This window comes from Cannabis sativa, chromosome X, assembly GCF_029168945.1.
Source record: "Cannabis sativa cultivar Pink pepper isolate KNU-18-1 chromosome X, ASM2916894v1, whole genome shotgun sequence".
NCBI classification, from domain to species: Eukaryota; Viridiplantae; Streptophyta; class Magnoliopsida; order Rosales; family Cannabaceae; genus Cannabis; species Cannabis sativa.
The window spans coordinates 82,226,251-82,249,862 of NC_083610.1; the positions used below are offsets into that span (position 1 = coordinate 82,226,251).

General features: G+C 36.4%; 2 protein-coding genes across 2 annotated transcripts; both read right to left on the bottom strand.

The window, feature by feature from the left end:
- Window positions 1-247: 247 nt before the first annotated feature.
- Window positions 248-4,341, bottom strand: LOC115696532 (uncharacterized). The gene is made up of 6 exons (XM_061106336.1): window positions 3,500-4,341; window positions 2,970-3,436; window positions 1,477-2,743; window positions 1,198-1,387; window positions 402-1,106; window positions 248-307 (listed from the first exon to the last, which is right to left on the bottom strand). Exons 1-6 carry the CDS (start codon window positions 4,339-4,341, stop codon window positions 248-250), a joined length of 3,531 nt encoding a protein of 1,176 aa, XP_060962319.1.
- Window positions 4,342-20,098: 15,757 nt separating this feature from the next.
- Window positions 20,099-22,416, bottom strand: LOC115696542 (protein LYK5). Its single transcript, XM_030623440.2, has one exon. The coding sequence runs from the start codon at window positions 22,327-22,329 to the stop codon at window positions 20,392-20,394; it is 1,938 nt and encodes a 645-aa protein (XP_030479300.2). The 5' UTR covers window positions 22,330-22,416; the 3' UTR covers window positions 20,099-20,391.
- Window positions 22,417-23,612: the final 1,196 nt, after the last annotated feature.

Genomic DNA, 23,612 nt, shown 5'->3' on the forward strand with positions numbered 1-23,612 from the left:
GATAGGGCTTAGAATTTAGCGGGGTTGAGCTTCAAGTTTTAACTTTTCTGCTTGCAACGCAATTAAATGTAGTTCTACTTTTCTTGTAGATTTTAACTACTATATATCACCTCAAAAAACTTTAGGTTCATTTAATATTCTATATTCAATTGCTTAATCGTTTCGTTTGACGGTTAATGGAAATTTGGGTCAGCAATATTTTTTTTTTTTTTAATTTTTTTTAAAGATAAATATATTGCAACACAAGTTACAATATACTCAAATCGACCTTGGACTGTTGCCGTTCCAAAGCACCTCTCTCTGATGCCTGAAAGCAGCTTTGGCCAAACTATGTGTCACAGCATTGTGATTTATTGGGACATAGGAAACAAAAAAGAGAGACAGGCCTTAATCTGGTTCACCAAATCAAACAAAGGTGATTTATCCTTCCAACGATGCCTCACCTTCCTCACAAGAAGTTGGCTGTCAGTTTCAATTCGATCCAAAGGAAACTCAACAGCTATACACCATCGTAGCACCCAAAGTAGTGCCTTTGCTTTAGCTAATAAAGGGGGAAGAACTCCATCACAAGGTGAAGACATAGTAGCTACAATATCACTTTTACTATCGAAAACTGAAGCCCCAATCCCAATTTTTTGCAACTGATTACTAATTGCAGCATCAACAAGTAGCTTAAAAGAACCCACCTTAGGAGCATCTGGAGTGAAACTGTTTTGAGAACCTTCTTGAGAATCTTCAAATGAGTTGGGATTATGAAAAGTTTGAGCCTTATCATAAGCTTGAAGCAGACCTTTAACCTGAAATTCAGCAGAGGAAAAGGAAATCCTTCTCTTATTAAACAAAGTAATATTTCGACGATTCCAAATTTCCCAAACAATTCCAATGAAAACTCTCAAGTCAGCTTTAGAAAAATCTTGGAAGCCTCTTAACAGATATTCCCTAATATCACAATTCCTAGCAACTCGGTAGAAATCTTTAAACCTTGAATCTTTCCACTCTCTCAAAGCTCTGGAACACTCTAATAGTGCATGAGTAACAAATTTAGGACCTTTAGAGCAGAGAACAAAGAGGGGTTGACAAAATTTTCTTATGGAAAAGATTAAGAGCTGTAGGAAGACTATGGTGAAAGGCCCTCCAGATAAAATGCTTCAATTTAGGAGGTATTTTTAAATTCCAAAGGGTCTTCCACCACCTGACCAGAGAATTACTGCTAGAAGAGGAAGGTAATGAATTAACAGACTTGGCCAAATGGTAAGCTGAATTAACAGTGAACAAACCCGAAGAATGATGCTCCCAAACAAGAGTATCATCCAGAGAAATATCAGCAAGAGGAACAGTCAAAATAACCTGGATTACTTCCTCATCAAAAAACATTGCCAATTTCTCTCTATCCCAACACCCATCAACATTAATAAAATAAGAAACAGTAGACTCAGGGGGGGAGGGGGGGCGATAGCATCTTTGAAAGATACAAACCTCCAACCAGGAATCCAATAAGAGTCAATAGAAGAGATAGATCTGCCATTCCCAACCTTCCAAATAAGGCCTCTTTTGAGAAGATCCCCACCCCAAAGCAAACTACGCCAGGTAAAGGAAGCACAATGACCCTTAGAAGCTTCAAGGAATGAATTATGACTAAAATATTTGGCCTTTAGAAGCTTAGCAAGAAGCGAATTAGGCATAGAAAAAACCCTCCAAGCTTGTTTAGCAAGAAAGGCCTGATTATGACACACAAAAGACCTAAAACCCATTCCCCCCAAAAATTTTGATTGACAGAGTTTATCCCAAGAGTTCCAATGAACTTTCCCTTGATTTCCAGAAGAACCCCACCAAAATTGGGCCATAAGACGTTCAATTCTTTTACAGACAGAAACAGGGACCCTGAAACAAGACATTGCATATGAGGGAATAAGTTGGATAACAACTTTAAGAAGAACTTCCTTACCAGCTCTTGAAAACAGTCTGTTAGTCCAATTACTCAATTTAGAGCTAGCTTTCTGCAAAAAGAAATTAAAATGTTCTTTTTTGGAACGACCAAAAAACTGAGGAATGCCTAAATATTTACTGATAAAAGGCTTATTATCAAGACCTAAAGTACGACGAGAAAACTCAGCCTCCGAATTACAAGTGTTAGGGGAAAAGAGAACAGAGGACTTAGAAAAATTGACAAGTTGACCCGTAGCTTGATGGTACAAATCAAGAGCAGCCTTGATAGCAAGACAAGATCGAGCAGTGGTAGTAGAAAACAGAAGACTATTGTCTGCGAAAAGAAGATGAGAAATAGGGGGAGCAGAACGACATATAGAAATTCCTTGGAAATAATTATCATGCTCCTGCAGTCTAATAACAACAGATAAAGCTTCCGAGACAAGAAGAAAAATGTAGGGGGACAGGGGGTTTCCCTGCCTAATGCCCCTAGAGGAAGAGAATTTTTCAGTGAGGGAGCCATTAATTAGGAGACGGAAAGAAACAGAAGAAAGACAACTAAGAATGAGATTAACAAACCTAACAGGGAAACAAAGGTGCTGCATAATAGCCTTAACAAAACCCCACTCAACTCGATCAAAAGCATTTTCCATGTCTAACTTAAGAGCTGCCCAACCAACTTTACCTAACTTCCTATGAGTAATAGCATTAACCATCTCATTAGCAATGAAGACATTATCAAAAATGACCACATTTTTAATAAAAGCACTTTGATTTGGAGAAATGATATCATTAAGCACATTCTTAAGTCTATTAGCTAAAACTTTGGAAACAATTTTATAAATAGTAGAACACAAACTTATTGGCCTAAAGTCTCGAATTTTAGAAGCATTCTTTTTCTTAGGGATAACAACAATTACAGTTTCATTAATAGAATAAACATCAGTTTGATTGTTAAGAATAGATAGAAGAGCATTACATAAATCAGGACTAAAAGTAGACAATTTTTTTTGGGTAAAACATAGCATTAATCCCATCCAAACCTGGGGCTTTATCCCCCGCCATTTGCAAAAGAGCATCCTTAACCTCATCACTATTAAAAGACTCATCAAGCTGTTGAATAGCAGAAACACAGAGACGGTTAGGGATAAACTGCAAAAGTTGATCCACAGCCCCAACATTCGAACCTTGCGAGGTAAATAAAGTACTATAAAAATTAAGAAAGTGTTTACTAATATCTTGTTGAGAATCAATATGCTCACCAGAATCCAAGACAATACCACGAATTAGATTATTCCTACGCCTAGAATTGGCTTTCGAATGAAAATATTTTGTATTTTTATCCCCAGCCTTAAGCCAATTTATTCTAGAACGCTGCTTCCAAAAAACCTCTTCTTTAAAAAGAAGAGAGTCAATTTGAGATTGAAGCTCTTTAGCTTGATTACTGTTAAAATCAGAATGAGGTTGACAGGAGAGGAGAGACTCAAGACGATCCTGTAAAGACTTAATTCTACAATTAAAGTTTTGCTTAGTAGAACTCCAAGCCTGAACAGTCTTAAGACAGGAGTCTTACTTAAGCAGGAAGGAGGATAGGGGGTCGGCATTGAGGAGATTAGAAAAATTGTTTCCCCAACCATCTTTAACAACAGAGAGAAAGTCAGGTTCAGAAATCCGAAAATTCTCACACATAAACCTCCTGCTACCAGACGACTTAAAAAGATTATCCTCAAGAATAACCTTTAAAGCCCTATGGTCAGAACCAAAAAAACCTAAGTGATGAAGAGACACCTTAGGAAAAAGATCTAACCAAAAGTTATTAACGATACACCAATCAAGCCTTTCAAAAGAATTACCATGTTTCCAAGTAAATCTATTCCCTATATACGGCAGAGGAAGCAAATTATATTTATTAAGAAAATGCTGAAAGTTAGTCATAGCATACACAGGAGGGTTAGAAGCATTAGATCTATCATTTAAAGTAAGGTAATCATTAAAATCACCAAATATAAACCAAGGCATACTAGGAGCAATATCATACATCCGATGCAAGAGGGTCCAAGTATCCATTTTATTCGAAATATAAGGAGAACCATAAAAACAAGAGAGATGCCATTTAGTATTAATATTATCATTCATAGATACAAAATAGTCCACATGGTTAGAGGAGTAATTATTAATCTGTACATCAACAGCAGCAGTCCAAAAAAGAAACAAACCTCCCCCTAAACCTCTTCTAGGAATTTCTAAAACATTATCAAAAGATAACCTAGACTTAAAACTAGAACTAGAACCAGCTCCTAGCTTAGTTTCAATAACAAAAAGTAAACAAGGTTTATGCTGCTTCACAAGAAGGGAAAGGTTTCGGAATGCTCGGGGGCTCCCCAAACCCCAAGCATTCCAACAAATAAAGCTCATTTTTCCAGGCAGGGTTGCTCAGCAACACCCGCCAGTACAATATGATCAGAATCATCAGAAAGAACCATAACATCAGCACCATTGGCCCTTGCCCTCTTCAACATGCCACGAATAGAGGAACCAACAACCAAATCCTGCCTAGTAAAAGATCTCTTGGTACCCGAACCACCACCTATAGATAAAGCTCGAGGAGAAAAATGAGGAACAAAGGAGTCAGAAGCTTGAATCCCTTTTCCCTTGTCAATATGAATAGTAGTGGATGGCTCATTCAAAGAAGCTTGAGAAACAGCACAAAGAAGACTCTGAAGACCACTAAACTGAGAGTCAGAAGTCACTACTTCCTGAGAGGAAGTAGGAGACGAGGAGTGAACCTGGTTATCGGCAGGAGCCAAAGTAATGGGAGTATCCAGAGAACTGGGTAGACTTGCTTGAGGAAGAAACTGATTAACAACATCTTGAAGATCATGATTTTGAGCCAAAGATCGAAGATTCATCTCCTCAAACGGAATAGAGTTTGCCAAATCAAAAGGGTCACGCTTAAACTATGATTTGAGAGGAGCTCTAATGTTCTCCTTGAAAGGCAGAACAGAAGGGTAACAACCCTCATCACAGCGTTGCAGAAAAGAGCCACATTTAGAGAAAATATGGTCAAATTTTCCACAAAAATAGCAATAATTCTGAAGACCCTCATATTTAAACAAAAGCCATTTGGTCCTACCCAGACTTCGAAAGAACACCTGCATCCCCCTTCGAATAGGCTTAGAAACATCTAAGAGAACCCAAATTCCCAGGAAAGGTCCACAGATTTCCATTAGAGTAGTTTTATGGATTTCGATGAGATCTCCAATATCATTTTAGCAAGACTAGGAGACCTAAATCCAAAAGCAATATAGTGGATTAGCATCCAGAAGGGAACGAACCTAAGCTGTTTTGGTTGAAGAAGATTAAGACCCTCAAGGTTAGCAAAAACCATCAGACAATGGTCAAAATGCCATGGGTGGTTCTCAATAACCATACGCCTGTCTCCATCACACCCAAAATGAGCAAGAAAGAGACCAGAATGGTATTCAGTAAAGTTGACAGGATATCTTAAGGTCTAAGCTTCCCTCATAGCTTTGTCAAGCCAATCAGGTTAATCGCTTTTCAGAGAGAGGATCTTAACAACTAAGCAGTAAGACTCAGAAGAAGGGCCACTACCCAAAGAAACTCCATCAAAGTTATGAATAAGAGCTTCCTCGTCATTCAAAGCAAGATGACGAGGCGAACTTCTACTGGAACTCGCCATGACACAGTAGGAAAGGATTTTGCAGACAGAGGAAATAGGACAGACAGATAAAGAAATACCCAGAGAAACACTTAGTAAATTAAGCAACACATAGAAAGATATATATAGAAAAGGAAAATACTTGAGAACAAAAAACATCTGAGAAGGAGTGGAAGATGCCGAATCCATCTCAACATTAATTAGAAACTGGCGTGATCCCTCAATATAAGAGGTAATAATCACCAAAATCCCCCGAGTTCTTCTACTGACGGTGCGCTGAGCAGAGAGAAGGAAGAAAAACAAAAGAGATTTAAATAAGGTCTGCAAGAGTATTAAATAGAAATAGATCTTTTTAGATTCACTGAGGTGCATTAAATGCCTAAACCTAATTAGAAATGATGAGAAAGAAACAAAACTAGAGAGGGAAACAAAACGACGGTTACACATCATCACATGGAAGAAGAGTTGGAAAAATCCAGAAGAAAAGGGAAAAACCCTAAGAGAGCATTCCAGAGCTTTTTTTTTCTTGTTTTTTTACTAGAATCAACACATGATATGGAGTATACATTGGAAGGGGCCGATATTGATCTTAGAAAAGATATCTTAAACTTACCGTTATATCTTTTTAAGTCAATAACAATGGTTGATCTTAGGTCTATGGATCTTAATCCTGATATGGTTAGGTTCAGCTTAGTTGTATTATTTATGTTCTTCAAGTTGTTCGTGGAAGCTAACTTATGGTTCTGACAAATATTTACATCTCGAGAACATGGTAGTTCAATTGAGTGGGAGCGCTAAACATAGATATGGAATTTATAACTTCTATAAGTATTTAGAAGTGAAACGATGATTTCCTTTGAGCTTGACTTGATAGAGATAAATGATTGAGATCTCATTTCAGTAATTATATTAGTTTACTGAAATATTATTTATAGGTAGCTAAGTGTTTTAAGAATAAAATACATTGAAGGGTAGAACGGTAAATTTGTCCCTATTCAGTGTAGATCATCTTTAGATGATCTTTGACTATTAGGATTGTAACAATAGATAATCATAACGTATCTATATCGTGGTACATATAGAATGTTCTATATAATTGAGAGCGCTATTCAATTCCAAATATATAGTGGTGCAAGGCGGAATTATAGGCTAGAGAATTTACTTGGTAAATTGAAAGTTCGGTTATATAGGCCCGTGGTCCCCTCACTAGCTGAGATAATACTAATTGCAGACTCAGTTAATTGATTTTAATAAATCAATTATAATTCTAAAATTAGACTGTCTTATTTAAGAATTTTCACTAAGCAAGAGCTTAATTGTGAAGAAAAGAAGTTTTGTGGTCAATTTATTAATTAAAAAACTTTGTATGGTCTAAGTAATAAATAATATAAATGACATTTTTATTTGATAATTAATTATAATTATTAAATAAATAATTTTGACATTTATAGGATTGAATTGGAAAATATGGTATTGTTGAAAGAAGAATAAGTGGTTGGAAAAATGGGGCAAAATTATAACTAGAGAATAGTCCATTACATGGCCGACCCTAGTGTGTTTATTTTGTCCAATATTTTATTCTTTTTTAATCCATATAATTCAGCCTTAAGCCCTAGTTGAAACACTATAAAAGGAACATGATGCTCTTACTCATTCACTTGATGTCTTCAACTAAATCAAACCTAGTTTTCTATGTCAGACAACTAGTAAATGAGAGAGTTCATTCCTTAGTGATTTCAGTCTCCTTCATTGTTCTTCACCATTCGAACCTTGAGTGAAAGAGTGCGATGCCCACACATAGCAAGTCAAGTACTCAACATAATGAGTAAGACTATGGTAATTAAACCCGAAGGAGAGAAAGAGATCCAGGTTCAGATCTTGATAATGCTCTGCGACAGAAAAGAATCAAGGGTTAGATCTTGAACGGAAGGAGTCATTATATTCCGCTGCAACCAATGTAAGGTTTTCTTAAACCCTTATGTGTTTAATTTCATTATTTTAGAGAATTCATATTTAAGATGTTAATCAACATACTTGTTAGTAAATCTAGATCCTGGTAAAATATTCCCAACAAAGTGATAGTTGATGGAAAAGACACGAATATTTGGGAAAAATCCCTGGGTAGCCATGTGAAGTATTTTGTTATGAAACCTAAGGGGGTCCCGTCCATTGGGTTTAACAGAGTTGCTGACCTTTTGACTGAAAATGGTGATTGGGATCTTCAAAAGTTAACCTACTTCTTTGATTAGGATACGATCAGTGCCATTTTAAAAAGGGATAGACCTTCAGGTTAAGGCTGTGACTTTTGGGTTTGGACTAAGGAGCCTAATGGTAAATTCTCTAGTGACGGCTTACCTATTCGAAGCTCTTCAACAAACCCCTCATTGTGATGTCTCTCCCTCACTTTAGAATAGGCTCTAGAATAGTAAGATCTTTGAGCGTCATAAGATTCTTTGGTCAAGTGTTCTTTCCGATGCTTTGCATGTGCGTTCAGAGTAAAGAAAGAGACTGCAAATCAATGATAACATTTGCCCTATTTGTGGGGGTGAAGAGGAATCTATAGAACACATAGTTCTCCATTGTTCACTGTCGTCACATTTGTGGAAATCTTCCCCGTTGGGTATATATCCAGGACAATGACATTCGTATGTGGGATTAGGTTAAATTCATCTAGGGTCTGAGTAAAAAAGGAATCAATGTGGAGGAGGTTTTCCTGTATGCCTCCATTGTCGTGGACACTATTTGGAGAGCTCAAAATGACAAGGTACATAATAATAATCTGGGTAGCATAAAACATTACATTGACTTTATTTCTTATTGTTATGCAGATTACTGTGGTTTCCCTTCTCTCACTCTTCTCCTGTATTGGTGGAGAAATGGTCCCCTGCCCCTCTAGATTGGATCAAACTGAGCTGCGATGTTCGTGTGGGGATGGAAGATATGTTTAGCGGTTGTTGCTCCTAACCACCTTGGTGAGGTAGTTTGGGTGATGACTAAGAGTGTATGTTTCACTGAACCCCTTTGTAGCGAGGTCGCTGCTTGTTATTTGGCTTTGGATACGACGATGGAGCGTGGTCACCAATTTGTAATTGTGGAAAGCGACTCTAGTGTGGTTATCAACACTTTTAATGGTGTTTGTGCTAGATGGGAGATTGATAATTATGCCAACTATTGTAAAAAAATTTTCTCTTCTTTTGTTTGTTGTTTTTTTTCCTAATATTGTAAGTAGGGTTGTACAAAAAAATTTGTAAACCGCCTAAACCGAATAACCCGCCCAAACCGAACCGAAAAAACCGATAAAAATTACAAACCGAAATAACCCGAAAAAATTACAAACCGCCCAATCTGTTAATTGGGCGGGTTGAAAATAGGTCCAACCCGCCCAATTAAACCGACCAACCCGACCAACCCGATTTTGCACCTTTATTTTTTTTTTTTAAAGTTTTTAGTTTTTATTATATATAATATAAATGATTAAATATATAATAATATAAAGTTATATACTTAATTATTAGTTTTAAAGTCATATATATGGTATTGTAGTTTAGTGGAATGTGATATTTTTAATTTATTTTTTTAATTTTTATTGATTTTGACTTTAAAACTAAAAAAAAAAAAAAAAGTTTGGCCTTTGCGGGTTAACCCGACCAAACCGCCCAAACCGTTGGTCGGTTTATAGATTTTTTTTTTTTAAATTGGGCGGGTTGCACTTAAATTTTAGCAACCCGAACTTTAGATTGGGTTAGAAAATATATAGGATAAACCGCCCAAACCGACCGATGTACAGCCCTAATTGTAAGAACTTGTAACTTTTTGGCCCACAATGTGGCAAAGTGGATGTTTACCCACAAGAAGTTTCGTATAGTGGATATCTCTTCGATACCGAGAAGCTTTTATATGTAATGACCGTGAAGTCTAATCTCGTCTTATCACTGAACTTTTTTTCTTTAAAACATGATTTTTGGGTCTGTGTTAAAGAATCAGTAGAATGAAATTGTTCTTTTCCTTTCCATGTTCATTTTTTTTTTCCGAATAAAATGTTTGGGATTCTAAGGTGTACGTTAATGATTAAGTTAACTTAATCAATTATGCTAAAAAAATCTATACTAATTTCAATTTTCATTCTAATTATGTTTAAATTTTTTGTTTTATTTTCTAATATGTAAAATATTAATTTTAGTTTATTTTTCTTTAATTTATAATAAGAAAATATATATACTTTAATTTTAAATTAATTTTTATATTAAATTACACACGTTGACGTGACAATGACACAACATTGACTAGCCATATCAACATTCAGTAAGCCACATAGGATAGAACTTAACAGAAATCCTATTTTAGAACATTGTGAATAGTTCGGAACTATTTTTAACGCGATGAAAATTTTAGGGAGTACAATAATACATATATCATAGTTCGGGAGATAAAAATCTTATATAGTCTACATAAAAATTAATAACATTTCTTAAAAGAGTTGTGAGGAGAATAAAAAAAAAATCATTCTCACCCTTTAGATTTAGGGTTTCATTCCTTTTGTGGCTTGGCCTCCTTGGACGTAGTGTGCCACTACCCTTGGGGCCATGGCAGGTTACATTCAAGAGGCCCTCTCTTCTATGCATGTACACAAACAAACATGAGTTGGTGGCAGATCATCTTTTCCCACGTCAATTAGGTAGTCTTTTGCTTCTCTTCTCGTTTTCCTCTTTCCAAACCCATATTCGTCTTCCCAACGTGCAACTTCTTATGTACCATGGCGCAATTTGTAGGGGGTAAGCCTTGGGTTGAGCCTTGATCACTTGAGGTTGATAGGGCTCCTTCAGAGATGGGTAGTGGTTTGCGACAATGGGAATTTGAGGTGGGTCATGGTATGTGACGTTGGGTATCGAAGATGGGGGAGGAAATTACACTCTATACCCTTTTTATATTGTCTTCTTTTATTTTTACCTTCTTTTTTAAAATCTATCATTTTTACCTCTTTTTTTAAACATTGTACCAATTTTACCCCTGTCACTTTAAGATACTCTCCATGTAATTCTCTTATGTAAGGGTATTTTGGGTACAATACATATAAAAAGAGGTATGTTTCAAATAAATATAAAATTAGAGGTAAATTTGATTAATTGATGAATAAAAGAGGCATTTTTCAACTTACCCCAAGATGGGGCTTCTCTTCTTGATTGTTCAGTTGCTTGGCAATGTCGCTTGTCGCTCCTTTTGGCTTGTAGGTCGTTGGTGTGATCACGTGGTGACGATCCCTTCTCCATTCCTTTAGTTTAGAAAATCTCGAGGACTACACACTAGCTATATGAAACTCATACCTCATCCTCCCTTAAATTTAGTCATTGGCAATATACCTTCAAAGGTTTCCATTCTATTAAGGATGACACTGCTACAACAAGCTAGCCTCCTAAAAGTGTTGCTCCCCATTCTTCCACCTTGTTAGGTTGCCACCTCACATTAGCTCCAACATTAGTATGATATTGTCTACTAATAGAGTAGGTGGAAGACTCGCCGCCTGACCATCAACTTTGTCAGGAAGACTTTTGACATAGATCTCCATTTTGTATCGCTTGTAATCATCAATGGGACACACTATTTGACCACCCGTCAATATTAGGTAGATTTTTTATACAAGTCACTATAGATCTTCAATCCCGAGGTCATCACTTGTTGCGCCCCATTCTTCTGGGCTTAGACCCTCACAATTTTGTTTTTTTGGCACATTCCCAAAAGGTCCCATACCAATGGAGTATGTGGAACACTTATATCTAATGTAATTATTACCTATTCTTTCGATGTGGGACTTGAGTTGATACCCCAACAAAAATGCCAAACATTCTAAGAGAGATTGTGGTGCGATTCGAACCCTTGATTGAAGCAAAAAATACAAAAAAAAAAAAAAAATCTCTACTATTACATCACACAACACGTGATTACTCCCTGTTAGCGTACGTGTAGTTTTGTTTTGTTTTTTTTTTTTTGAAGGGAGTTGTTGTTTTGTTTTCACTGTTTGTGTTTTACTTTATTGTAGTTTTTTTTTGTTATAATAATGGTTTTTAGTATTTGTTTTGTTATGTAATTTTGGTTGTGATTTGTGTGATCTGACTTTGTTATGCTTCTATTAGTGAAGTGCGAGTGTGTTTATTTATTTGTAAAATTTCTCAGACAAGTTTGTATACTTTGGTTTGTTGCTAGAGTCATATACGAACCTTGGTCCTTTTTCTATGTTGTTCCTTTGTTGGATGTAGTTTTTCATAGCATGATTTCTTTTCGATTAACATGTAAGATTATTGAAAAAAATTATCAGGAGAATTAATATTAATGTATAATATTTCATCACTTCAAAAACTAATACGATCTTGAACTTTGTATGGATATATTAGGGAGCTTTTACACCGGTGTGCCCCACAAAAAGGGTATTAATATACGTATTCAGAAATAATAATATATTATGTAAAATTTAAAATAATTTATAATATAAAAATTAGTGTTCACATGTATATAAAATAAAAGAGTATAATATACTGTTTGAACTATATTTTTCACGTCTTAATAACAAAATAACTACAACATATACAATCATAATAAAAATATATGTGGATTCTGCACATTAAATTTTCCTACAATATTTTAGGTATCAATATGACAACTATGCTCATATTCTCTAACTACTTCTCAAAATGAATATTTTATTTGTCTCTTGTGACAATTGATCATAGAATATAAAAGTAATGATAATGTTTAGTTGTAGGAAGTTCATTTTGATCCAAAGTATAATCCTCCCTAAAGAGATATTTTTATTTTTATTCTTATTCAATAGAGTATTGGATGACGCATGACTTTGGTGGCACATTTCATATATATTCACTAGACTACGGAACAACTTGTAAAAGCAGTTACATAGAAAAAGCAGAGATAGAATTAGATACCCCACACGTGAGATGCCAAATTGCCATTTATTTATTTATTTTTATATTTATGACCAGGCCTAATTATCCAACTCATTTTCTTCCTATAAATACAGCTTAATAATTTTAACAATGAAACATATATATGTATGTATAGAAAACAGTTGGAGCCTGGAGGATAATCACAAATCACTACACATAATTTTTTTTTGGTAAGGTAAAAAAAAATCACATTAATACTAGAAGTTTGAAATGAGGGGGTGTTTGGTCAACTCCTGGACCCAATTAGGAAGGAAGAGTGTTATACTATAAAATATTACAGGAATTTATTAGTAATTTTTTTTTTGAAATGTATTAGTAATTTAATAGTAATATGAAATACTTAAGAATATATAATATAATTCTCACCAAAGAATTATCAATGAAATGAAAGAATTATCAATGAAATGTATGAGAATTAGAGTATGTCTAATACAGTTTGATACTAACTCGAAAAATGTGGCATTCTAATTAGGCATACACACGTAGTAGAGAATTGGCGAAGAGTAATCCCCTATCAATTTAAGAATTTTAATTCCTATTCTCATTTATAACCCATAAAGAACAGAATAAAAAATCCCTTAATGGGACATGCACGAGACAAGAAATCTCCTAATGCGAAAATAAAGTTTGTAAATGTACAAAATATTAAATTACATAAAAATTAAAATATTACACATTATTTATTATTCAATATACTTATTAGAGATATTGGCGACAATATTGCCCAAACTCTACATTTAGTTACACTTAACCTCAAAAACCCAATTTTTAATGGTAATTCTAAACTCCCGTTTTATTTTGCTCTCCACTATTCCGTTAATGAGTAAGTGTTGAATGCTACCTTGTACTACTGATGCGTTTTATTAGTACACATCATATATATTATTTAAAACTATAAAAATAATTCACAAATACAAAAAATAATAATTTAAAAAATTAAAAAAAAAATAAAAATTACAAAACCATATTTTTCCTTTTTTTTTTTTGAACAAAACGTATTTGATTAAACAACAAGTTAGACCTCTCGGTCATTACATAAAATATTTGAGGGGATAGAAGATAGCGTAATATCACCAAACAACTTGTGGGTAAACACCCACTTAGTCATATTAGGAGCGACAAAATTACAAGTTCTGCTGATATTAGAGAAAATACAACTAGAAAAACAAGAAGAATGACTATCACAAAAGGAGACATAGTTACCAATGACCCAACGAGACTCCATGCCATTGAGCGCATTAATAACTACCCTCGATTCACTCTCCACAATAACTAAACGAGCTTTCACTTCCAGCGCTGCGGAAATAGCCAAACAGCAAGGCGCCGCTTCCCCACAGAGCGCGTCAGCAAAATCCATCCTAGATGTGTGAACCCGAACCACCTCACCTAAATGGTTCCTAGCAACAGCTGCCACGCACATGCTATCAAGATCCACTTTAACATCACAATTAACTTTAATCCAATCATGAGGAGGGGGAGACCAGGTCTCCTTCAGGCAAGGAGCGGAGGGAGGGAAAATAGTAGCATATAAATCTGCAAAAGAAAATCGAATAGAGTCAATACAATTCAACAAATCCACGGTAATATTATTATGGACCTTTTCATTTCGAGTGCGCCATAAATTGTCGACCACAATTGACGCATACAGGAAAACCTCATCCACTGCAATTCCCTTATGGTTCAGATTCCAAATGAATTTGACCCAGTCCCACATTCTGATTCCAGTATCACTAATTGGAAAAATGCCCCAAGGGGACGAGCGCCAGGCATGAAGGGCCAAATCGCAGGTAAGAAATAGGTGTTCCACAATTTCCTCCTCCCTACCACAAAGAGGGCATCCCACCTCCTTAATGTGAAATCTCTTCCTAATCATAGATCTAAGTGGGTGGGCATTAGAGAGGATGCACCACCAAAGAACCTTGTGACGTTCTAACACTTTACTATTCCAAAGTTTATTCGAGAGAGAAGGCGCTACAACACAATGGGGGGCTCTCTCCAACGCTTGAGAGAGAGATAAGCAGATTTGCAGGAGAATCGTCCATCCTTTTCCAGAGTCCAAACCCACTTATCATGCCCCAAACCAGAAGGAGACCCTCCTTTCAATATAGCCAAAACAGTCTCCCGATCAAAAAGGTTATTTAGCTTATGAATATCCCACCCACCATCTGAAGACAATAGCTCAGCCACAAATCTATGATCCCCATAATACGAAGCTCGGGCCTTAGGTCTGAAATCCTTTAGGTGGGGAATCCAAGGGTCTTCCCATATTCGAGTATCCTTTCCATCCGCCACCAATTTGCACGCACCTTTCATCAGGATGTTCCTTGTTTTAATGATGTTTTTCCAAAACCAGGAATCTGAGTCCTTGAAGCCACAATTAAGGAACTCTTTTCCTTTTAGGTATTTAGCATTAAGCGCCCTGCAGCACAGGGATTGACTTCCATTCAGGATGTTCCACTCCCACTTTGCTAGAAAAGCTTGGTTCATTTCTCTAGATTTCCTGAAGCCCAGTCCTCCCAATGATTTTGGGAGACACAATTTGTCCCAAGCTTTGAGATAGAGACCGTGGATATCCTTTTCAAACCCCCACCAGAAGTCACACACCATACTATCAATTTTGGAGGCCATTCTATTAGAGAATTTAGTACTTTTCATGGCATACAATGGCATAGACAGGCCTACAAGTTTGATGAGGGTAGCCCGCCTCGCCTTGGACAGGGTTTTAGCTTTCCACCCCTGAAGTTTAGTAGAGAGGTTGTCCAGAATGAAATTGAAATCGACATCCTTTTGGCGAGATTTGGAAAGGGGTAGGCCAAGATATTTGACATTACCCTCCGGTGACCCAATACCCAAGGTCTCTCTAATCTCCTGCTTCAAGCCCCTTGGCGTATTTTTGCTAAAGAATATCGAGGTTTTGAGTTTGTTAACTTGTTGCCCAGACCAAGCGCAGAAGCTCTCAAGACACTGCCAGTAACCTCTGACTTCATCCAAATTAGCTTTGCCTACCAAAATTAAGTCATCAGCAAAAAAGATATGATAGAGTACCGGGCCTCCTCTACTCAGCCTTATACCTTTAATAATGTTCTTGTCAAGGGCATCAAGGAGGAGCCTAGATAGAATCTCAGCAGTCCAGATGAACAGGTAAGGTGACAGGGGATCCCCTTGACGAAGCTCACAAGAAGGTTTGATCGTGCCCACTTGTCTCCCATTAAGGAAAATGTTGAGAGTGGTAGTCGAAACTCACTGGGAAACCCAATTGCGAAACTTCAAGGGAACACCGTAACAAGACATCACTTGGTCAATTGAATCCCACTTCAGCCTGTCATAGGCTTTCATGAGATCAATTTTAATGGCAGGAAGGCCTTCCTTGCCCCTTTTCCGGTTGAAACAGTGGATAATCTCTTGAACCAGAACATTATTATCCTGTATGTTTCTTCCGAGAACAAAGGCGGCTTGCGTAGGGAAAATAAGATTAGGTAAGATAGGCTTGATTCTATTTGCAATGATTTTAGAAATGACCTTATACATAACATTGCAGAGAGAAATGGGCCTAAAGTGGTTGGTTCTCTTTGGGTTCTGGACCTTAGGGACGAGCACTATATTCGTAGCATTGACTCCTTTGTGCATACTGTTATTCATGAAGAAGTCCGAGACAGCATCACAGAAATCATCTCCCACCGAATCCCAGTAGTGCTTAAAGAACAGAATAGACATTCCATCAGGTCCTGGGGCTGTGTGACAGTCAGTAGTCCCGTGATCCGTAAGGGGAAACACCGGGTAAGCTGTGCAATCCCACACCGCCTGGGAAGGTCAAGTGGGATGATTCTGAGACTGTGTAGGTATGGGACTACACAGTTGAAGAGAGCTTAAATGGATTGATTGGTACTACCTATGTCAACAAGGTGCATCTTGTTTTTCGGTAGCCCATCTCGAAAGAACTCCACAGTTAAGTGTGCTTGGCTTGGAGCAATTTCAAGGATGGGTGACCTCCTGAGAAGTTTTCCCAGGATGCGTGTGAGTGAGGACAAAGCACGCTGGAAACACTCGTGTTGGTCTGTAGGGTCAGTCATCAATCCAGGAAGCAGCCAGAGTGGCGTACTCGTGTATAAGAGTCATTCATTCCGTGGGTGTAAGGACCCAATGGAGGCTTGAAGCGGGGACGTTACAAATGGTATCAGAGCCAGGTTTCGATCCTGACGCTGGAAACACTCGTGTTGGTCTGTAGGGTCAGTCATCAATCCAGGAAGCAGCCAGAGTGGCGTACTCGTGTATAAGAGTCATTCATTCCGTGGGTGTAAGGACCCAATGGAGGCTTGAAGTGGGGACGTTACAGGCTGTGTGACAATCCATCAGAAATCATTTCCTTTTGTTTTTCTTTTCTTCTTCTTTCTCCTCCTCCTTATTTCTCTCATATGACTTTATCACGCTACAATCAACAGACTGCTGCTATCACACCACCACCATTATCACTACCAGCGTCCACACCCAGCCAAATGTCGTCCGCCTCCTGAAAATAACTTTTGATTCTAAAAAACAACAAGAGAGCTCATAGTGCTTATAAAGTTCAACCCTAAAACCAAATTAGAACAAAATTAACAATCACACCACCACCATTATCACTACCAGCGTCCACACCCAGCCAAATGTCGTCCGCCTCCTGAAAATAACTTTTGATTCTAAAAAACAACAAGAGAGCTCATAGTTCTTATAAAGTTCAACCCTAAAACCAAATTAGAACAAAATTAACAATCTCCATAACCACCTTAAATCTTTAGAACCAATTTTAAAGTTTCTTCTACATAATTCTTTTCTTCATTTCTTTTTCTTTTTTCCTTTCCTTCCCTGTAACCCCAAACCGATCTTTCCCTAAGCTTATGTTCCTCTCTCTCTCTCTCTCTCTCTCTCTCTCTCTCTCTCTCTCTCTCTCTCTCTCTCTCTCTCTCTCTCTCTCTCTCTCTCTCTCAGCCGTCCGGTGGCAAGATTTTCACTTGAGCTATCCAACGCTAGTGACCAAGACCCTGATACCCCATCTTCTCGCCATCACAAAGAACCCTAAGACCCACCGTCGTCGCCGTCACCTCTCATCCAAAACCCTAATAGACCACGCCCCCCTCTACATCTGTGACTCCTCCCAAATCAGTCTCCATCAACGAAAACTCACTTGTGAAACTCTCCTATATATTTTTCCCGAATTCTTAACTTCAGAACTCGAAATCCTTATCGCCCTCGACTACTCAATCTCTAGGATTTCTCACAAATCTGAGCGCAAGTGAGAGAGAGAGAGAGAAATAGAATATCTGAGTGAGGGAGATTAACATCAGATCTGAGCGAGAGAGTGAGAGTGAGAATCTTGAGAGAAGTTCTAGAGTATCTCTGACAGTTGAGATGTGCTCCGTCAATTGGGGTTTTAGAGATCCGATATTCTAGGGATTTTAGTGACTGAGATAGGGAGAGGGGGAGAGGATCTGAGGTCTCATCATTCTGAGTTTCAAGGATTTTAGGGTCTTGTCGGTCGGGGTAGTGGGGTTCTGGTGTTTCGTCAGCTGCCGTTGGAGCTAGTCCTTAGAAAGCATGTGTTAGTGGCTGCCATCAAAGGAGAAAAGAAAAAGAACTAAGGCGAAAGAAGAAAGAGGAAGAAGAAGAAAAGAAAAGGAAAAGAAGATGATTTTTTTTTAATTTTTATTTTTCTTAATTTTTTAAATTATTATTTTTTTATTCTCAATTATTTTTATAGTTTTAAATAATATATATGATGTGTACCAATAAAAATATACCACGTGTATGTTATTATACACATCAGCACTACAAGGTGGCCTTTAACACTTACTCACTAACGAAATAGTGAAGAGCAAAACAGAACCGAAGTTTAGAGGGTTTTACCACTAAAATTTGGGTTTATGGGGTTTAGTGTAACTAAAAGTGTAGTTTAAGTAGTATTACCGCCAATATCCTTACTAATTATTATACAAAACATAACTTAAAAAATTATAAAAAAGACACTAATATACTAAAAAAAATACACATATTATAAATATAAATTAGAGAAATTTGCGGCTAAATCCCCGTATGTTTCAAGTGTTATATACTTAACATCTTTATCTTTTTTTTTTTTTTGTAGTAATACTCCCTTTTGTTTTATTATGTTTGCAAATTTAATTATTCTGTTAAAATTATATGTTAAGTGCCAATTGATGCCACTGTGTACATATGTGTACATGTGGTATGTTTTAATTGGCTGAAATAATTTTAACAATTTAAATATTGTATAAATTATTTAAAATTAAAAATAAATAAAAATATATTAATAAATAAATAAATAACTAAAAAAAACCCTGGAGCATCAAATGAGCGGATGAGAAAGAGAGGGCGCTAGTTGAGGATTTGATGGCAACGACAACGGAGATGATAACAAACCCTCTGCCGTATTGTTCTTCGTTGTGTTTCTCTTTTGAATCCTTCAACATGTTTCTACGCATACCTGAACGATCATGTCAAGAAAATTCCTCGGTAAGCCCAAATGGATTTTGAACCCCTTTCACTTTCAAAGATCCTGTTAGAATTTGGGATAAGGTGAATGGGGTTCCATCTCAAAATCAATTAGCAATAGGAGGAGTAGCCCATTCCTCTTATATATTCTATTATCTTTCCACGCATTAGCAATGTGAGACTCTCTAACATCCCCTCTCAAGATGGTAGTTATTCTATTTGCTCACCATCTTGGACAACTCGATCATATTCGACTCTTTTTTTAGCTCACTATCCCTGATCACAAGTGGCTCTTTTGCTCTACTTTTGGGATTGATAATTTTTTGGTGGTTCTTTTTATTTTTTAGCTCACTATTCCCGAATTAGAAGTGACTTTTTTTGACTTTGGCTCTTGGATCAGTTATTTTTGGATTTTTGGTGGCTTTTTTTTTGGCTCTACTATGATCAATTTTTTTTAGGTGAGAAAGTCGCTAGAGTTTTTTTTTGTTTGTTTTGCTCTGATACCATGTTAGAATTTGGGATAAGGTGAATGAGATTCCATCTCAAAACCAATTAGCAATGGGAGGAGTAGCCCATTCCTCTTATATATTCCATTATCTTTCCACACATTAGCAATGTGAGACTCTCTCTAACAGATCCCACTAAGTTATAGAACTCTATCATCTTCTTCACCAGCTCCAAAATCTTAATTTTTTCCTCTTTGAAAACCTTGATCTCCTCCTCGAATTCCTCTAAGAACTCTTTCATTTCTCTAGCGAACCACCACTTGTCCTCATCGTTCGTGCAGAACGAGAATCGTTTTCGAATATTCGAGACTCGACCTTCAAGGGAGCTGTAAACATTGATGAAGCTTCGCATTCGACTGTGGCTGCTTTCTTCACATTTGAGAGTTAACTACTTAAAAGATTCCAACAATGACAAACTAACAAATGGTACCCATTTTCCCTTTGTTCTGCTGTAAGATTATGAAAATTTGTAACAATGGTTAGTTGGGGTTTTTGGTTCGGTTCTTTTATTAATTATGATTTGGTGTAACAATTAAAATATATAAGAGTTTGGCTGTAAATTTCTCTATAAAATATTAATAAAAAGATAATTAATGTATTCAACGGAGTGTCATCCTCCTCGTCCTTGTCATGTTTAAGGACAAGAAATGATTCTCGTCTCCGCTCTGTTTCCCGCCTCATTAAGGGCAGGTCCGCGCGGGGCCATAAGGATAATGTGCATTCCTATTGGAAATTTACTTGGAAATTTACCCTTTAAAAGAAAAAAGAAACTAAGATATAATACAAATTCTTAATGTAATAAAGAAAAGAAAATCTTAATTACATTACAGGACAGGATAATTCAATTTTTATGTAAATCTGCCTGAATTTTGGTGAGAGTTGAAATGACATCTCCCATGGTTGGCCTAGTCTCCGGTTCTGGATTCAAGCATGCGACACTCAATTTAGCAACCCTAATGGCAAACTCTACATATCTATGATCTTCCTTAAGGCCATGATCAATAAACATATCAAGCTTATTAGCTTCATCATCTCCTTCCATAATCTCCACAATGGTTTTCGACAGCAACACTTGTCTTCCATTCTCTTTCCCAATCACAGCATTTTTCCCACTCAAAAGCTCTAAAACCACAACTCCAAAAGCATACACGTCGATCTTTGGTGTTGAAATCCCATTTGCCAAATACTCTGGAGCCACGTAACCTCTAGTTCCCACCACGTGAGCAGTAGTAGTCCTTGGGAAATCGGAATGAGAACTACTTCTACGACTTGGGATGTTCACCTGATCCGTAGCTGGCCCAGCAAGCCCGAAATTGGCAATCTTGGCTCTCTTGTCTCTGTTGAGCAGAATATTACTGCTCTTAATGTTCTTATGCACGTAAGCCGGCTTAGTGAAACTATGAAGATAGTTAAGGCCATGGGCAATATCCAAAGCAATCTGAATCCTTGTATTCCAGCTCCAATCCTTTTCTTGGTCGTTTTTGCTAAGCCACTCTCTTAATGAACCATTTTCCATGTACTCGAATACTAGATAAGAAAACTCTCTGTTCTTGCAAATCCCTTCAAGCTTGATCAAATTGAAATGGTTTAACTTTTTCAAAATGTTAACTTCTCTTGAGACATCTCTTTTGGTTTTCTTAACCGCTAATGTAATATGACCCTTCCCAAACACACCATGGTAGATAGAACCCACGATTTGATTCTCGGAACTGAAATTTTCAGTAGCTTTTCTAATCTCCTCGATTCCAAACCTTTGAAGACCTCTTTCGAAGCTAGCAATCTCCACTCGGAGATCTTCCGGCGACATCGTCGTCGTTCTAGTTGGTAACAATAATAAACCCTTTGGCGATGATGATGACGATCTCTTTGATTTGTAAACCCAAACAGCAGCCACTATAACGACACAGAGGACTAGCAAAGAACAACCAGCCGTAATCCCAAAAATAGCGTAAAATTTCTTCTTCGATTTAGTCTCTTTCGAAGGAAAAGAACTAAAGGGTGTCTTATGATCATCATAACTCTTATTATGAACTGTGGTTTGAGAACTTAGAGGCTGAGTAGAGAGAGGAATAAGAATTGTAGTTTTAAAGAAAATTGTCGGATTGTGCTCCGAAATCCCATTTGCAAAGAGTAAGTTTTTCAAAGTAACGTTAAATCTCTCACCAATTTTCTCAATATCGTCGCCTGAGCTAATCGGGTATGTTAAGAGATATTTGGTGCCGTTTCGGGTTTGGTTCCTAGTCGGACAAGCACACCTAAGAGGAACTTTCAGTTCCATGCCACCCTGTAAAGCATGTTCTTCATGTGAATTGGCACGAACAAGAGAAGTACAAGCACTTAATCCTTGAAATACATCGTTAGCGATGGTTGAATACGTATCATTCTCGTTTAAGATTACTGTTGCATTGGCCTGGTAGTAGTACTGATCTGCTCCACAAGAACAATTAACAGGAACTATTACCTCTTTGTTTAAAGGAAAAGATTTGGTTTTTTCAACGTTGTTGAGTCTAGCCAACTCTTCTGGGCTCGCTAACGTGAGCTTGGAAATGGTTCGAATCGAATCGAAAAATGGTTGAGTTTTGAAAATGAGGTAAGATTGGCAGAACCGTTTTTGGCCGTTGCAATTGTAAAGTATGGCTGGGGAAGGCCCTGTCACTGATTCATGGTTGTTAATGTCACAGCGTTGTGATTGTGATCCTGAATAATTTTGCTGACAGTTCGCCCCTAAATTCAAAAGATTTAGTACTAGAAATAAGTTGAAGAGAATGATCTGAATCATGATTAGTTGTTTATTTTCAACAAAAAAAAAAAAAAAGAAAATAGTTAAGAGAATTGTACAAGAACAGAGAGCGGAAGAAAACAGTTTGGTGTGACGAATATAAAGCGCGTTTAGGAGTTTTTAAGTTATGTTGACTAAATTGTGAGCCCCATTTTAATTAATAATTTTATTTTCCTTTGTCTTTTCTCGTAAAACTATTGTACATCATCTACGAATTTCGTCCAACCTAGTTTATTTATTCATGATTGACTCGATCAAAACAAACGTTTTAATTAATAATTATTGGTGTTGTGTTGATACAAGAAATTAACCAAGAGAGATTTGTTTAGGGTTTGATCAAAATTGTGTGGCTTGCCTTGTGAGATCTATTTCTAAACTGTTTATCATAAAAGAAGAAAGACTTGGGTCTTGGAATCCAGGGATCCTCCCTAATTCGCACCCCTTCACTTGAACCTATACGCCTTCAATTCAACTTTCTAAAATATTTTGAATCATCCAATTTTGAGTTATCGAGAGAGTTATGACTATAATTTCAAATAAAAGAAGGTGACCCATCTAATTTCCCAGTAAGAATACTCCCATTCTCAACGGTTATGATGAAACTTGTTTTTTTTTAGAGCAAAAGATAGTTTATTCAATCAAAAAAATTTAGCTTCAACGACAAATATAAGATCAGGAGGAGCATCGCTTACTGAAAATACAATCTGAAGATAAACAAGACGCTCATGCAACACAATGAGCAGCCCTATTTGCAGACTGTTTAATAAAATTTAAAGAAATATGATTAAGACATGAAAGTAAAAAACGATAATCTTGAACCAACCATCCAAATTGAATTAACTAGCTTATTAATTAGATTATTATTAAATTTTATTTTAATAAAAAAATTAACTAGCTTAAAATATTATTTTATATATGTTTAAAAATTTAAGATGCCAATTATCATTTAACAATAAGTATAAAATAGCATTTACAGAAATTTCTAAAACTGCCTAAGATTTTATGAAATAAAAAATTTGAAAAGAAAAGTTCATAAAAATACGTATGGGGATAATTATAAATATGTAGTGTTTATTTTTCTCTAAACAAAATTTATAAATTTGTAACGGAAACTAATAAGTTTGTAAGCATATGTTTCAATTTTGTAAGTAGTATTTAATGAATAAATAAAAAACTATTTTAATTTGTGACAGAATAATTACAAATTGTTATCCATATATTTGTAATTTATTACTTATAAATTCTATTTTTTTTTCTTCTAAAAGACAAAAAAAGAGAGTAAT

What these genes read in the sequence shown, in the direction of transcription:
- LOC115696532 (XM_061106336.1), bottom strand. Translation starts at nt 4,341, where the DNA reads ATGAGCTTTATTTGTTGGAATGCTTGGGGTTTGGGGAGCCCCCGAGCA. An exon ending in CTATCCTCCTTCCTGCTTAA is followed by an intron (nt 3,437 to 3,499) that starts GTAAGACTCCTG and finishes CTTTAATTGTAG; the next exon opens with AATTAAGTCTTTACAGGATC. An exon ending in AATCACCTTTGTTTGATTTG is followed by an intron (nt 308 to 401) that starts GTGAACCAGATT and finishes AGCTGCTTTCAG; the next exon opens with GCATCAGAGAGAGGTGCTTT.
- LOC115696542 (XM_030623440.2), bottom strand. Translation starts at nt 22,329, where the DNA reads ATGATTCAGATCATTCTCTTCAACTTATTTCTAGTACTAAATCTTTTG.